The sequence below is a fragment of the Rhinoderma darwinii genome, chromosome 5, assembly GCF_050947455.1.
Source record: "Rhinoderma darwinii isolate aRhiDar2 chromosome 5, aRhiDar2.hap1, whole genome shotgun sequence".
NCBI lineage: Eukaryota > Metazoa > Chordata > Amphibia > Anura > Rhinodermatidae > Rhinoderma > Rhinoderma darwinii.
Genome location: NC_134691.1, coordinates 336,235,152 through 336,252,981, shown reverse-complemented (window position 1 = coordinate 336,252,981; position 17,830 = coordinate 336,235,152). Strand labels below are relative to the sequence as shown.

Sequence of the window (17,830 nt, the reverse complement as noted above, 5' to 3'; positions counted from 1 at the left end):
AAAGATGGCTCAGTCCCTGCAAAGATGGCTCAGTCCCTGCAAAGATGGCTTAGTCTCTCATTGTGCAAGATGTTCCCACCCAGATCAGAAGGGTCGGGTGTTTATTTTGCCCTCAGTGCCCTTTCCATGACCCTTGAGTCAATTTCCCACCCCCTTGCTCTCTATAAATGCAGTTCCTCTGGAGAGGGGAGTCCTGCACATGTTCTTGCCATGCAGTAGCAAAGAGGATGGGACCAACTAGGCCTGGACCCCAACTATTCAAGGGACCCATAGCAGTCACATGGTCTGCCTCGGGAGCTGTAATGGTGTGATTATTGGTTAACAGACAGATTTCTTGGGAAATTACATAATTAACCAAAAGTTAACAGAACAATTTTTGATTCTTGGCCGATAATTCCAGCATGCTTTTGGCAATAAATAGGCTTTAAATGTATATATATTTTTTTAATTCTTCTTTCTAAAGGAAAGTTGTAGAAAAATTGGGTACTGTGCCTTTAATTAAGTATATTTTGCAAAATCAAATCAGAAGTGTTTCATACTGAATTTATCTTAACTATGGCCAAAGACAGTGATCGTTTTAAAAATTACTAAATTAAAATTCGTTGACCATATTAATAAGATGTCATCAATGTACCGACTCTTCTGATTATGTTATGCTAATCCTTTACCCACATGAAAGATGGTTGAGATACAGAGCCCTGCATATAAATCAGTAAATTAATGGGCATTGGACGCCCCTGTCTTCTCATTTTCAGTCTGGAACAAAAATATTTCATTAAATACTTATTTTTTTATTATTATGATAATATGCAGACAGTGGCAATAAGTAACAAAGGTCTCCTAACTGGATAACAGTACTATACATATAAAGCAGGTTTTCTAAAGAGGTTGTTCTGAATTAGAAAAAAAGGGTCTAAAAAAAACATCCACTGCTTCTGTCCATGGGTTCTGAGATGCAATACCAGACACAACCCATGGTTAGAAGTGTGGCTGTTTCTGGGGGGGGGGGGGGGCGGTAAACTAACACTGGACAAACCCTTTAGAGAGAAATTCCAACAGAATACACAAAGTGCACTGCTTGTCCCTTCTGGTCCACTTAAAATCTGCAATTAAAGTAATGTATGTACATAGTGACTCCACCAGCAGAATAGTGAGTGCAGCTCTGGAGTATAATACAGGATGTAACTCAGGATCAGTACAATATAAGTAATGTAATGTATGTACACATTGACTCCACCAGCAGAATTGTGAGTGCAGCTCTGGAGTATAATACAGGCTGTAACCCAGGATCAGTTCAGGATAAGTAATGTACGTACACAGTGTCTCCACCAGCAGAATAGTGAGTGCAGCTCTGGAGTATAATACAGGCTGCAACTCAGGATCAGTACTTGATAAGTAATGTAATGTATGTACACAGTGACTCCACCAGCAGAATAGTGAGTGCAGCTCTGGAGTATAAAACAGGGACAATTATCTTTTGATATTGTATATAGTAAGGGTATGTGTACACACACTAATTACGTCCGTCATTTATGGACGTATTTCGGCCGCAAGTACCGGACCGAACACAGTGCAGGGAGCCGGGCTCCTAGCATCATAGTTATATACGATGCTAGGAGTCCCTGCCTCTCTGCAGGACAACTGTCCCGTACTGTCATCATGTTTTCAGTACGGGACAGTAGTTCCACGGTGAGGCAGGGACTCCTAGCATCGTACATATGTATGATGCTAGGAGCCCGGCTCCCTGCACTGTGTTCGGTCCGGTACTTGCGGCCGAAATACGTCCGTCAATTACGGACGTAATTAGTGTGTGTGCACATACCCTAATACTTCTTTATTTATTAGTCTCATGTCTAAATTATTTTTGGCTGGAAACATTTTTGTACCCACAGATAAGGACATATGTATGATAGAGGCCGCACATACGACTTCTATGGGGCCCCTGAAGAGAGGATGACCATTCCATGTTCTGGTCTCCACAGTTTGCAAACAAACCAAAGAATATATTTGAGTCAGGAAAATGGAAAGTGGGCACTCGAATCTCTTGTCCCGGGTTGTACGGAATGTGAAGGTGTCGAGCAGTTCCTGAAAGTGGCCTTATTTTTATCTTTGGTTCACACATGAAAATATTATTTCACGTACATGTACGGGTGGCTTATTTTTTTTGATCTGCCTGCACCATGTTGCTGTGTATGAGTGAGTCATGTAACAACATAAGCTGAGGTTTTTTTTTTGTTTTCCCTGTGACGGATACATAAGACATCTCCTTCAATAAAGGGGCGTCAATCTTTCCAGTGGGCTTTATTTCCACGGATATAAGTATATGGTTGCGGCGCTGTAAACACGACTCTTCCAGCAGAGCTTTCAAATGTGATGTATTGAAGTTTAGATTCAAGGAGAATTGCAATCAGGCATTCAGCTCAGACAAAAGTAAAAGTCGTGACCCGAGGTTAGCGCACTCCATAGAATCTAAATGGATAATGTACTGAAGCTTTTCAATGAGCTATTGTGTACAGTTGAGAGCTATGTAGTTTTCCGTATTTAATGTTAATGCTTTATGTTTCCTGCTCGGCTTGTCGTCCTGACAATTATATCTTGTTTATCAATGTGCGGCAAATGACGATGGTACGGTACATAATGTATCGTCCATGACCGCAGACCACCAGGATTACTCACCCCTCCCGGCGGCAGCAGCCATGGAACTGTGAGTGCTGGCCCGCATCTCCTCCCCAGGAGACGCCAGCGCTCACTTCCGCTCTGGTCCGCTGTGTCCTGTAGGGTGCGCGCGCACGCTCATGCCCGGCCTTAAAGGGCAAGCGCGCGCACATGGGAATCATCATCAATTAGCCCATGATCACCCTGGACTATAAGAAGGGCCCTGCCCCTTTGCTCATTGCCTGAGCATTGTTAGTATGCCCATGTCAGTTGTGCACATGGTCCCTTAGTGTTATCCTGTTCCCGTTGTTACCCGTGCCCTGCTACCTGTTTGCTGTATTCTGTATCTCGTGCTGCATCCTTGTTCCTGAGCCTGTTAGTGTTTGGAGTAGTGTCCTACTGCACATGCTGTCATCCGCCACATCTGGCGCAACCTGCTGCACCTACTGTCATCCACCTCGTCTGGCGCAACCTGCTGCACCTGCTGTCATCCACCACGTCTGGCGCAACCTGCTGCACCTGCTGTCATCCGCCACGTCTGGCGCAACCTGCTGCACCTGCTGTCATCCACCACTTCTGGCGCAACCTGCTGCACCTGCTGTAATCCGCCACGTTTGTCGCAACCTGCTGTACCTGCTGTGATCCGCCATGTCTGTCGCTACCTGCTGCACCCACCTCCATCCGTGCTAAAGCTTCTGCCACTGTCTGGATTATTCAGGTACCCTAGAGCGGCACTTTGTATTGATTGGGTGCTCTGTTGATTGGCCAGCTGCCTCCCCACTATGGCGGTGCGGCCTAGAGGGTCCACATACCCACAGACCGTGACACATACCTGGAGGGGACACCAACAATTGTACCTTTCAAGAGTATGTCCCCTCTTGAGCAAATTACAAATAGATATACCGTAATCTACATCAAAAGTTCAGTCAATTTGTAAATACACAACATTACTTATCCTATACTGATCCTAAATTACATCCAGTATTATACTCCAGAGCTGCACTCAGTATTCTGCCAGTGGAGTCTCTCTGTACATACATTACATTACTTATCCTGTACTGATCCTGAGTTATATCCTGTATTATATTCCAGAGCTGAAGTCACTTTTCTGCTGGTGGAGTCACTGTGTACATACATTACATTACTGATCCTGAACTGATCCCGAGTTACATCCTGTATTATACTCCAGAGCTGCACTCACCATTCTGCTGGTGGAGTCACTGTATACATACGTTACATTACTTATCCTGTACTGATCTTGAGTTACATCCTGTATTACACTCCAGAGCTGCACTCACTGTTCCGTTGGTGGAGTCACTGTGTACATACATTAGATCACTTATCCTTTACAGATCCTGAATTACATCCTGTATTATACTCCAGTGCTCAACTCACTATTCTGCGTGTGGAGTCACTGTGTACATACATTACATCACTTATCCTGTACAGATCCTGAATTACATCCTGTATTATACTCCAGAGCTGCACTTGTATGTACATTACATTATTTTTCCTGTACTAATCCCGAGTTACAGTCTTAACATACTCTATGGCTGCACTCACTATTCTGCTGGTGGAGTTACAGTGTACAAACACTACTTGACTTATTCTGTACTAATCCTGAGTTACATTCAGTAATATACTTCAGAGCTGAATTCATATTTTTGCTGGTTGTTATTGGAAACACTCAGCAAGCTTGTTGACAAACACATCCCTTTGAGCTTAACGGATCTCCTATAATACAGAGGGACAGAATACTGTACAGTGCCTGGTGACTCTGCCCAGAAAGCAAATCCCCAGAGCAGGCTCTACACCGCGTTCCAAATTATTATGCAAATGTTATTTTTCGCTGATTTTCCTAAATAGTCGATGCAAATGACAGTCATTATAATCTTCAAACCATCAACCGTTGGAGTATAATTCAAATTTTATTGAACAAATCTCCTAATGATAACAGGTTTTTTTTTTAGAAGTAAAAAACTCAAAATTTTTCACATTATTATGCACAACAAAGATCAAAACATTTTAAAGGTTGTAAAGAGAACTAAAATGGTAATTTGTTGAATTTGCAGCATCAGGAGGTCATAGTTACAGAAATCAAAAGCTCTTTCAATCAAAAAAAACGTAACAGGCCAAGTTACATGTTCACATAGGACCCCTTCTCTGATATCACCTTCACAATTCTTGCATCCATTGAATTTGTGAGTATTTGGACAGTTTCTGCTTGAATATCTTTGCAGGATGTCAGAATCACCTCCCAGAGCTTCTGTTTTGATGTGAACTGTCTCCCACCCTCATAGATATTTTGCTTGAGGATGCTCCAAAGGTTCTCAATAGGGTTTAGGTCAGGGGAACATGGGGGCCACACCATGAGTTTCTCTCCTTTTATGCCCATAGCAGCCAATGACACAGAGGTATTCTTTGCAGCATGAGACGGTGCATTGTCATGCATGAAGATAATTTTGCTACGAAAGGCACGGTTCTTCTTTTTGTACCACGGAAGAAAGTGGTCAGTAATAAACTCTACGTACTTTGCAAAGGTCATTTTCACACCGTCAGGGACCCTAAAGGGGCCTACCATCTCTCTCCCCATGATTCCAGCCCAAAACATGACTCTGCCACCTCCTTGCTGACGTCGCAGCCTTGTTGGGACAGGGTGGCCATTCACCAACCATCCACTACTCCATCCATCTGGACCATCCAGGGTTGCACGGCTCTCATCAGTAAACAACACGGTTTTAAAATTAGTCTTCATGTATTTCTGAGCCCACTGCAACAGTTTCTGCTTGTGAGCATTGTTTAGGGGTGGCCGAATAATAGCTTTATGCACACTTGCAAACCTCTGGAGGATCCTACACCTTGAGGTTCACATTACTCCAGAGGCACCAGCGACTTCAAATACCTGTTTGCTGCTTTGCAATGGCATTTTAGCAGCTGCTCTCCTAATCCTATTAATTTGTCTGGCAGAAACCTTCCTCATTTTGCCTTTATCTGAACGAACCCGTCTGTGCTCTGAATCAGCCACAAATCTTTTCACAGTGCGATGATCACGCTTAAGTTTTCTTGAAATATCCAATGTTTTTGTTAAGGATCTGCCAGGCACAGCTTCTGAATCCACGCCCATAGGTAATCAGTCTGCACCTGCTTCTATGTCTGTGAGACTGACTCCATCTTCCACCACTCAGGATGGCAGGCTTAGGAGTGGGAGAGCCTATCACAGCCTGGCCAGACGGAGCTAGCTCCCGCCCTCTGTCTATTTATACCTGCCTTTCCTGTTCCTCCTTGCTTGTGATTCTTCTCTTTTGGTTTCCTGGCCCTGCTGCAGCTTCTTGAACTACTTGTCCCTGCTTCGTATTGACCCTGGCTTACTGACTACTCTTCTGCTCTGCGTTTGGTACCTCGTACACTCCTGGTTTGACTCGGCTTGTTCACTACTCTCCTGCTCTGTGTTTGGCACCTCGTACTCTCCTGGTTTGACTCGGCTCGTTTACTACTCTTGTTGCTCTCGGTGCTGCCGTGGGCAACTGCCCCGTTTCCCTTTGTTCTGTGTTTCCTTGTCTGGTTGTCTGTCGTGCACTTATTGAGTGTAGGGACCGTCGCCCAGTTGTACCCCGTCGCCTAGGGCGGGTCGTTGCAAGTAGGCAGGGACTGAGTAGCGGGTAGTTTAGGGCGCACTTGTCTGTTTCCCTATCCCTGTCATTACATAATCACAAGCCCATATACCTACTCTACCCTGGTCCCTCACACCACTATGGACCCCCTTGAGACCCTGGTTCAGCAAATGCAGGGTCTCTCCCTACAGGTCAAGGCCCTGGCTCAGAGGGTCAACCAGCCTGATGCTACCATGGTAGTAGAAATTGGTTCGGAATGCACTATATCCGGGTAGGTGCACGAATAGGGTCCCAACCCAATCGTATTGTGAAAAAGTATTCGGCACACTGAGTCGTAAGTAATGAATTCTTGAAATTTTTATTATCTTTGATGCCAAGGGTTAGGTGCAACATTTCGGTCAAAGGACCTTCGTCAGGCACTATAAGTATACAGAATATTTATACATTGGTATATTTGCATCATATACGTACATTGGTCAAAGATTTAGAATAACGTAAGTAAGGAAAATAAAATATAGAAAATAAAATAAATCAAAGAACAGAATTGTGCTGTGAAATGCCACAGGATAAATAATCAAGCAAGAACAGTATGTACGGATGACAGCCTCATCCCAGGTACAATAATATAATCAGGTATGTGATAATATAGTGAGTTCCTCATATAGGCAGCATGGACAGTTCTACAGAGACTGTGTTAACAAATAGAGATATCTATACATAGATCGTTAAGAAAAAGAGAAGGGTAAAGCAGTATCTTTTGCTGTCAAATAGGCACATCCCTAAGGGCAACATAATAGCACAATAACATAACATAATAGCATAGTATGGCAAGCATTTATGGTCTGCAGAGATTATCAGTTTAGTGCTAGCTAGCATAACATAAGACCACAATTATAATATATTGAGTTCAGAATCGTTGTCAGGCATACCTTGTTACCCCGGTTTCTGGTATGTCCAGAAGATCGGCGCTGTAAATAAGAATGGCGGGTTTCCGCTCCTTTTTGGCGCTAAATTGGGGGATACACCACACGTTTAAATATCCCTGAGCGGGGCGTGCAGTGGTAGTGTCCCTCACCTCACCTCTTGAACCCCACCTCAAGTGGCCTGACCGGTTCTCAGGGGACCGGAAGACTTTTCTCTCCTTTCGGGAGAGTTGTAGGCTCTATTTTCATTTAAAGCCCGACTCCTCAGGTTCTGAGAGCCAGCGGGTGGGTATAAATATGTCCCGGCTCCAGGAAGGGCCCCAAGAATGGGCCTTCTCCTTGGCTCCTGACGCCCCTGACCTTTCCTCCGTTGATCTTTTCTTTTCTGCTCTCGGACTCATTTATGACGAGACTGACAGGACTGCCTTTGCCGAGAGTCAGCTGGTGACCTTACGTCAGGGTAAGAGACCTGTTGAGGAGTATTGTTCTGACTTTAGGAAGTGGTGCGTAGCTTCTCGGTGGAATGACCCTGCCTTAAGGTGCCAGTTTAGGTTGGGTCTGTCGAACGCCCTGAAAGACCTGCTAGTTAGCTATCCCTCTTCTGACTCCCTAGACCAGGTTATGGCTTTAGCGGTACGACTTGACCGACGTCTCAGGGAACGACAACGTGAACGTTTTCGTGTTTTCTCCTCTGACTCCCCCATGATGCCTCCCGAGGTTCCGTTGCTTTGTTCTTCCACGGAAGACTCAGAGGTACCTATGCAACTCGGGGCCTCCGTGTCCCCCCAACAACGTAGAGAGTTCCGCAGGAAGAATGGTCTCTGCTTCTATTGGGGGGATGACAAGCATCAAGTGAACACCTGTCCTAGGCGTAAGAATAAGCAGCCGGAAAACTTCCGCGCCTAAGTGATCATCGGGGAGGTCACTTGGGCGCACAGGTATTTCCCGTAAATATGAAACATAATAAAATCTTGCTTCCCTTTCAGGTCTCTTTTGGTGGTAGGTCTGCTACCGGCAGTGCCTTCGTGGATTCAGCGTCGTCTGCTAATATCATGTCTGTGGAATTTGCTATGTCTCTAGCTATGCCTTTGATTGATTTGCCTAAACCTGTCCCGGTAGTGGGTATCGACTCCACTCCTCTTGCTAATGGTTATTTTACACAGCATACCCCTGTTTTTGAACTCCTTGTTGGCTCCATGCATTTGGAGCAGTGTTCTGTACTGTTGATGCAGGGATTATCGTCCGATTTGGTTTTAGGCCTTCCCTGGTTGCAGTTGCATAATCCCACGTTTGACTGGAATACTGGGGAGCTTACCAAATGGGGTAATGAATGCTTGACGTCATGTTTTTCTGTTAATTCTATTTCTCCCCCTGAGGAGGTGAACACGCTACCTGAGTTTGTTCAGGACTTCGCTGATGTTTTCTCTAAGGAGGCCTCCGAAGTGTTACCTCCTCATAGAGAATACGATTGCGCTATCGATTTGGTACCAGGAGCTAAGCTCCCTAAGGGTAGGATATTTAATCTCTCTTGTCCCGAACATGAAGCCATGAGAGAGTATATCCAGGAATGCCTGGCCAAGGGTTACATTCGCCCCTCTACTTCTCCGGTAGGTGCTGGCTTCTTCTTCGTAGGGAAGGATGGTGGTCTTAGGCCATGCATTGACTACCGTAACTTGAATAAGGTCACTGTAAGGAACCAGTATCCCCTTCCTTTGATTCCTGATCTCTTTAATCAGGTTCAGGGGGCCCAATGGTTCTCTAAGTTTGATCTACGGGGGGGGGGGGCGTATAACCTTATCCGCATCAAAGAGGGGGATGAGTGGAAGACTGCGCTTAACACGCCCGAAGGTCATTTTGAATACCTCGTCATGCCCTTTGGGTTGTGTAATGCTCCCGCGGTCTTTCAGAATTTCATAAATTAGATTTTAAGAGATTACCTGGGGGTATTTCTTGTAGTGTACCTTGATGACATACTTGTGTTTTCCAAGGACTGGTCCTCCCACATTGAGCATGTCAGGAAGGTGCTCCAGGTCCTTCGGGAAAACAAACTGTTTGCGAAGACCGAAAATGTGTGTTTGGGGTGCAGGAGATACCATTTTTGGGTCAAATCCTCACTCCTCATGAATTCCGCATGGACCCCGCCAAGGTCCAGGCTGTGGCGGAATGGCTCCAACCTGCCTCCCTGAAGGTGTTACAGTTCTTCTTGGGGTTCGCTAATTATTACAGGAGATTTATTGCTAACTTCTCGGTCATCGCTAAGCCTCTTACGGACCTCACTCGCAAGGGTGCTAATCTCCTCCGCTGGCCTCCTGAGGCTGTCCAGGCTTTTGAGGTCCTTAAGAAGTGCTTTATCTCGGCCCCGGTGTTGGTTCAGCCCAACCAAATGGAGCCATTTATCGTGGAGGTTGACGCGTCCGAGGTGAGAGTGGGGGCTGTCTTGTCCCAGGGTACCAGGTCCCTCACCCATCTCCGTCCCTGTGCCTACTTCTCCAGGAAGTTTTCGCCCACTGAGAGTAACTATGATATTGGCAACCGCAAACTCTTAGCCATTAAATGGGCATTTGAATAGTGGCGCCACTTCCTGGAGGGGGCTAGGCACCAGGTAATGGTCCTTATCGACCACAAGAATCTGGTTTTCCTAGAATCGGCCCGGAGGCTAAACCCGAGACAAGCTCGATGGGCGTTATTTTTTACCAGATTCAATTTTTTGGTTACCTATAGGGCTGGGTCTAGAAATATTAAGGCTGATGCACTGTCGCATAGCTTCATGGCCAGCCCTCCTTCGGAGGAAGATCCTGCTTGTATTTTGCCTCCAGGTATAATCATTTCCTCTATTGATTCTGATTTAGGCTCTGAAATTGCTGCTGATCAAGGTTCAGCTCCCGGGAACCTTCCTGAGAACAAGCTGTTTGTTCCCCTGCAATTCCGGCTAAGGGTACTTAGTGCGGAGTCATGACTCCGCACTATCTGGTCATCCAGGCATCCTGGGTACCAAGCACCTCATTGCCAGAAACTATTGGTGGCCTGGGTTGCCTAAAGACGTTAAGGCCTACGTCGCCGCTTGTGAGGTTTGTGCTAGGTCTAAGACTCCCAGGTCCCGACCAGCGGGCTTACTACGTTCTTTGCCCATTCCCCAGATACCTTGGACCCATATCTCCATGGATTTTATCACCGATTTGCCTCCATCTCAAGGCAAGTCGGTGGTGTGGGTGGTAGTAGACCGCTTCAGTAGGATGTGCCACTTTGTGCCCCTCAAAACACTACCCAATGCTAAGACGTTAGCTACCTTGTTTGTCAAACACATCCTGTGTCTCCATGGGGTCCCTGTCAATATTGTTTCTGACAGAGGGGTACAATTTGTTTCTTTGTTTTGGAGAGCCTTCTGTAAAAAGTTGGAGATTGATCTGTCCTTCTCCTCTGCCTTCCATCCTGAAACTAATGGCCAAACCGAGAGGACTAATCAGTCTCTAGAACAATATTTAAGGTGTTTTATCTCTGACTGTCAATATGATTGGGTCTCATTGATTCCCCTCGCCGAATTTTCCCTTAATAACCGGGTCAGTAACTCGTCAGGGGTCTCCCCCTTTTTCTGTAATTTTGGGTTTAATCCACGGTTCTCCTCCGTTTCACCTGGTAGTTCCAACAATCCCGAGGTAGAGGTCGTTCATCGGGAACTGTGCACAGTCTGGGCCCAGGTTCAGAAGAACCTAGAGGCGTCCCAGAGCATACAAAAAACTCAGGCATATAGAAGACGTTCTGCTAACCCCTTGTTTATGGTCGGGGATCTGGTGTGGCTATCGTCAAAGAACTTGCGCCTTAAAGTCCCGTCCAAGAAGTTTGCTCCCCAGTTTATAGGGCCGTACAAGGTCATTGAAGTCCTCAATCCTGTCTCCTTCTGACTGGAGTTGCCCCCATCTTTTCGAGTACACGACGTGTTTCATGCCTCCCTCCTTAAATGCTGCTCCCCGTCCTTGGCTCCCTCGAGGAAACCTCCTGTCCCCATTCTCACCCCTGAGGGGGTAGAATTCGAGGTGGCCAAGATTGTGGACAGCAAGATGGTCCAAGGCTCCCTCCAGTACCTGGTCTATTGGAGAGGATAAGGGCCGGAGGAGAGGACTTGGGTACCCGCCCGGGATGTTTACGCTGGGGTATTAGTCAGGAGGTTCCACCTTCATTTCCCCAATAAACCAGGTCCATCTAGAAAGGGTCCGGTGGCCCCTCATAAAAGGGGGGGGGGTACTGTTAAGGATCTGCCAGGCACAGCTTCTGTATCCACGCCCATAGGTAATCAGTCTGCACCTGCTTCTATGTCTGTGAGACTGACTCCATCTTCCACCACTCAGGATGGCAGGCTTAGGAGTGGGAGAGCCTATCACAGCCTGGCCAGACGGAGCTAGCTCCCGCCCTCTGTCTATTTATACCTGCCTTTCCTGTTCCTCCTTGCTTGTAATTCTTCTCTGTTGGTTTCCTGGCCCTGCTGCAGCTTCTTGAACTACTTGTCCCTGTTTCGTATTGACCCTGGCTTACTGACTACTCTTCTGCTCTGCGTTTGGTACCTCGTACACTCCTGGTTTGACTCGACTTGTTCACTACTCTCCTGCTCTGTGTTTGGCACCTCGTACTCTCCTGGTTTGACTCGGCTCGTTTACTACTCTTGTTGCTCACGGTGTTGCCGTGGGCAACTGCCCCGTTTCCCTTTGTTCTGTGTTTCCTTGTCTGGTTGTCTGTCGTGCACTTATTGAGTGTAGGGACCGTCGCCCAGTTGTACCCCGTCGCCTAGGGCAGGTTGTTGCAAGTAGGCAGGGACTGAGTGGCGGGTAGTTTAGGGCGCACTTGTCTGTTTCCCTATCCCTGTCATTACAGTTTTCATACCTTGTCCAAGGTATTGCACTATTTCACGCTTTTCGGCAGCAGAAAGATCCTTTTTCTTTCCCATATTGCTTGAAACCTGTGGCCTGCTTAATAATGTGGAACGTTCTTCTTAAGTAGTTTTCCTTTGATTGGGCACACCTGGCAAACTAATTATCACAGGTGTCTGAGATTGATTACAATGATCCAAAGAGCCCTAAGACACAAGACCATCCATGAGTTTCATTGAAAAACTAATAATTAAATGTTTATGACACTTAAATCCAATGTGCATAATAATTTGGAACACGGTGTATGCTGACACCGAACTGTGTATACTATAAAGTGGTGTTTAGAGCTGGACATACCCTTTAATTTTATTTTTCAATAAAATTAGTTAATTTTTCAATACATTTTGGTGGAAGATCTTTTTGAGCATCTACCATACTTTCTGTGAAATAACTATAATATGAACATCTGTTTGCCTCCTTGTTCTTGAGTGATTTCTCAAATTGAGTCTCATTTAGGATATCCCTTTTCATACTATGGGTACACCTTTTAGACCTTTGTAATAGGGTCTACTTCTGGGAACTACCCACAATTAGTTGGTAACCCCACATTTTTGTTTTGTCACTTACTTACCTTTTCACACTTCAGCGCCGCTTCTCCTTCCCACCCCGCCACAATGAACCGTTCCGTGGGCAGACAGGTATAGCGTGTTTGTGCGGCTAACCAGCCAATCAATATCCTATGCAGGCCATTTAAAGCAGTTCAGTACCGGCCTCCGTACCAGTTCTAGAACTTTTCTACCATGATTGTTTAGTTTTTTTTATTGTTGCTTTATTATTGAACTGTTTTGACCGGATTCCCTGACTTCTCTTCTGGGTTCTCCTTTGAATCACATACAGATCCTGTCTGACCTCCGTTACCTGATCCCTGGCTTGTCACAACGCTCAACGTCTCGGAGGACTCTCTTTTTATTGTATGTTATGTTATACTAGCTGTGCCCGGGACTTCGTACGCGCAGACCACTGAAAACTGTGCCCGCGACTTCGTACGCGCAGACCACTGAAAAACTGTGCCCGCGACTTCGTACGCGCAGACCACTGAAAAACGTACCACTGACGTTTTTTATAAGTATACTCCTTGCCCTGGACCATACTCAAAACAAAGTGAAAAAAACAAAGGCAATAAACAAGCTTCAATTAAAAATAGTTTTCTTTCAGTAGTCAGGTTGACTACGACAACGCTTCAATGTTAGCAGTAGGACCACCAGGAAATGTGCGCATAAAGATTGGTGGAGTTGCTAACACGCGAGAGGGCCACATAGAGCCGGCCGTGCGTGCGCAAAGCAGCTGGCAGCAGGTGCATGATAGCAGCAATCTGATTGGTTGCTATATCTCCTTACTATGTGTAAAAGTCAATGTAGAGAAATGTTGGAGCTGTTGTCCATAACAACCAATCAGATTACAGTTCTTTTTTTCTGAGGCAGCTTGCACAATGAAAGCAGAAACCTGATTGGTAGTTATATGCGCCTCCGATGCATAAAAAAAAACAATATAGAGGAAAGTTGGAGTTGTTGTCCTTAGCAACCAATCAGATCACAGCTGTAATTTGTTTGAGGTAGTTTGAAAAATTTGCAGCAATCTGATTGATTGCAACCTCTCCCTTATATAGCAATCAGTATAGATGAGATTTGGAGCAGTTGCCCAGAGCAACCTACTGGTGTCTATTTTTCCAAGAAAATACAAAATGAAAGAAAAAATGGGATTGGTTGCCATGGTTTCCATGTCTTTGTGGTTGTGCTAATGCAATGTAAATGAATTTTTGAAAACATTAAGTTTGCATATGTTCTGATTGAGTGAACCGATTGCGATGAAATAAAAACGAAATGTTACTTCAAGTTGACCCCTATGTTTCTCTAAAAACTCCATCCGAATTGGGTCCGTCATTTTTAACGTGATGCGTGCGCAAACAGACGATTGTAGATTGGAAAATCGCCCAAGTGAGGAGAATGTAATACATGAAACAGAATGGGGAATAGGGATGAATTTTTGAAAAGTGTTACATATGGGGAATATTTATGATTGTTTTTGGCCTTTTGCGTCTCTGTTCTTCTGTGTCTTATAGTGACAGTATGATCTGGGAATTCTTGCTTATTGGTTGTTTTTGATATTCACAGACACTACAGCTGGTCTAAACTGATGTTCTGACTTCAAAAATTTCAAAACGGTCTTCAGGGAAACGAGATCATGTTCTTTTACTATGAATGCTCTATTACTTTTTTTATTTTCTTATAGGAAATGTATTAAGTATCAAAAGAACCTGCAAAGGTTTCGAATGGTTATGCAGTATTTCTATGGTACGATTTTCATGATAAGGGCCTCGGGATAATTATAGGGACAGGCAGGTTTGGTATTTGTTGTGTTGACACCCAAAAAGTACAAAAGTTTTTGGGAGTTAGATATTGGGTCCCAATTTTGTCTGATTACAAGGGGGGCAAAAAAGGTAAGTGCTCCAGGGCTTCCTCCAACAGGAGCATTGTATCCCTCCCTGACAATGAGGAGTGAACTACACGTCCCGGATGTACCTTCATCAACAGCCGTGGGCACGTGGTCCTTGAGCATTTTTTTTTCGGCAGGTTATATTGTGGTGGTTATTTTACACTGTATGGCTGTATTGATTGGGCACAGTGTGGTACTGTTACTTTGTGCAGTGGTTTTATTGTGTCACCATATGGCAGTATTCGTTAGATACTCTCTACCTTGGTATTATTTGTGGACTGTATACAGTAGGACTGTTGATTAGATGCTTTGGTGGTATTATTTTCGGAATGTATGTATGGAAATAGCATGACACCGTAATTTGACCACTATATAGAGGTATTACTTGGGCATTGTATAGTGGTGTGATTATGACTTGCATACAACTGTACTGTTTCTTTGAGAATTTTTTTTAAGGACTATCGTCGGGATGACTATACTGTATATAGGTTGTTTTTTTTAGCACAGTGTAGCCTATACATAATTGGCCCCACATAATATCTTGCCTAGTATTTTCTCCAGAACTTGAGCCAGCACTGTATACATTTACTTCAATGTGTGAAAGTGTCCATCCCTCTTCGTACATTTGGCTTGATTGCACAATTTAAAGGGCATTTCGACATGGGTATCGGGACAATTTTCACACTTTGATACACACAAAAAATTATAAAGAAAAAAAAAACATATTTTTGTTCCTTACACATATATTTCCTCAATGTAGACACCGGGCACATTGTAAAATGTCACCCAGCACCTTTATACTCATGGGCGCCTTCATGCAATTTTGTAACAGTTTGTAAACATTTTTTATAAAAAGTCATTTTTGTATCTAAAAGTTTGATTCAATCAGAGAGATACACAACACCTCTTAAAAAAAAAAAAAAGTTTAGAAAGTGCAGAGTTCATTCATCCATGCCACTGACTCCATGTCTACATACACATATCTTCACAAAATCTAAGATTTAGTTGTCCATAAACATTTAAGTTGACTAATGGCCTGATTTTACCTCTTTTATATAAAAAACAAGACAAAAAAAACACCTAAATCCCGTTAAATGTAATAATGAGACATATAAAACATAAGATGATTGGTAAGAGGGGTGATAACATAAAGAAAAGTTCCTGTATTGCCCCTCTGTGGTCACTGGAGGCAGTACTGGGCAAAGGTGATAGTAACAGGCTGTGTTCTTTCTTCCTGCTCTCACTTGGAACTTCCCCTCCCACACTCTCCCCTACACAGACACAGCAACAAGACGTTAACACGTTTTTATCCTGATCCCCGAATATCGCACCTAGAGCTTTGATCCTGGTGTCATTTAAAATATTCTGGGCTTTAATATGAAGTTAGTTCTAGTGTTTATATTTCGGTGGCGGCAATCATTTAAAGTCATGGTGTATTCAATATATCCGTGGCAGTAAAAGAGTTAATATTTATATATATATATATATATATATATATATATATATATATATATATACCCAATGCAGAAGAAAAAAGATTATATTATTATTTTTTTAAATAAAGGGAAAAAATCGTTTTAAAATATTTAATTGTATTTTCTCTCCATTTCAGGGTTTTGAGCGCACAATGACTTCATAGAGGATTTCATCTCTGTAATTATCCCTTCACTGCGGACTAAGGACTCTTGGGGATCGGAATAAAATTACATCAATTATTTCTGCCATCAGACTGTCACACTTGTCCTTTTTTGCAACTGGAATCTCTATGACCATAATGACTAACCAAGAAAAGTGGGTCAATCTCAGCCCTGCAGAATTTTCTCAACTTCAAAAGTATGCAGAATGTAAGTATAATTTGTGTAGAATATTTTAATCTTCACACTTCATTTCCAATGAACAGCAGAAACGTTCTGGAGTAAATGTAAGCGGCGACCGAGCGTTACCTCGGGGGCACATCAGTCTAGTTTATATCTTTATATTCCGATCTGATAATTATGAAGGTTAATTAGCAAGGACAGTGCGGCCCTTCTTGGCATAGTTACCTGACTGCCCATTTAATACTAATGTGGACAAACCATCTCATCTAAAAAAAAATCACACACATCAAAAAGGGGTTATGTGGCTTTTTGGGCCAATGATTTTTGAAAAAATTATCCAAGCAAATAAGTAGTGGAATGTATTTTCAAAATGACTCAACTTTATATTTAAAATCCTATCTATCTATCTATCTATCTATCTATCTATCTATCTATCTATCTATCTATCTATCTATCTATCTATCTATCTATCTATCTATCTATCTATCTATCTATCTATCTATCTATCTATCTATCTATCATCTAATTACACTGCAGGACAGCTGAATACATATTTCTCACTTGGTATCGCCCTCTATAGCAACGCCATTGGTTAAAATGTAATAATTAATAATTAAGTTGTATTCTGAGCAGAGCCTCTGATAACATTAGCGGGGCAGACATGAACGATGTGTGAAGTATCAGCCGTCATATGACAAGATATATTAAGCATGATTCAGAATCATTCTAATCAAAAGACTTCACATTATCCCAAATGCTGAACATGAAATCACAAGAGAATGTAGAACAGAATTGAGCAAAACCCCAAGGAAAAGACTTGTCATTATTTAACTGAAACCTAAAAAATATATCAGGAGGAAACTAAACCAAATTCATATAGGAAATACTATTATTTTATAACAGGTGTATTTATCAAAGAGTAACATACAATCTATCCAATGTAACTAGAAGCTGAAACCTGCCACACATCTGTCTAGTGATCACACTGCAAATAACATTCTATATCTTGTATATAGGAGCAGTATTATAGTAGTTATATTCTTGTATATAGGGGGCAGTATTATAGTAGTTATATTCTTGTATATAGGAGCAGTATTATAGTAGTTATATTCTTGTATATAGGGGCAGTATTATAGTAGTTATATTCTTGTATATAGGAGGCAGTATTATAGTAGTTATATTCTTGTACATAGGAGCAGTATTATAGAAGTTATATTCTTGTATATAGAGGGCAGTATTATAGTAGTTATATTCTTGTATATAGGGGGCAGTATTATAGTAGTTATATTCTTGTATATAGGGGCAGTATTATAGTAGTTATATTCTTGTATATAGGAGGCAGTATTATAGTAGTTATATTCTTGTATATAGGAGCAGTATTATAGTAGTTATATTCTTGTATATAGGGGCAGTATTATAGTAGTTATATTCTTGTATATAGGAGGCAGTATTATAGTAGTTATATTCTTGTA

General features: G+C 43.2%; 1 protein-coding gene across 3 annotated transcripts in view; it reads left to right on the top strand.

Annotated features, from left to right (window-relative positions):
- The window catches only part of DGKB (diacylglycerol kinase beta), a 396,795-nt gene that overhangs the window by 64,070 nt on the left and 314,895 nt on the right, over window positions 1-17,830 (top strand). For all 3 annotated transcript variants that reach the window (XM_075827771.1, XM_075827769.1, XM_075827770.1), the window contains exon 2: window positions 16,154-16,385. In XM_075827771.1, coding sequence (XP_075683886.1) covers window positions 16,307-16,385 — 79 coding nt within the window. In that variant the 5' untranslated portion in view covers window positions 16,154-16,306. The remainder of the gene's footprint in view (window positions 1-16,153; window positions 16,386-17,830) is intronic.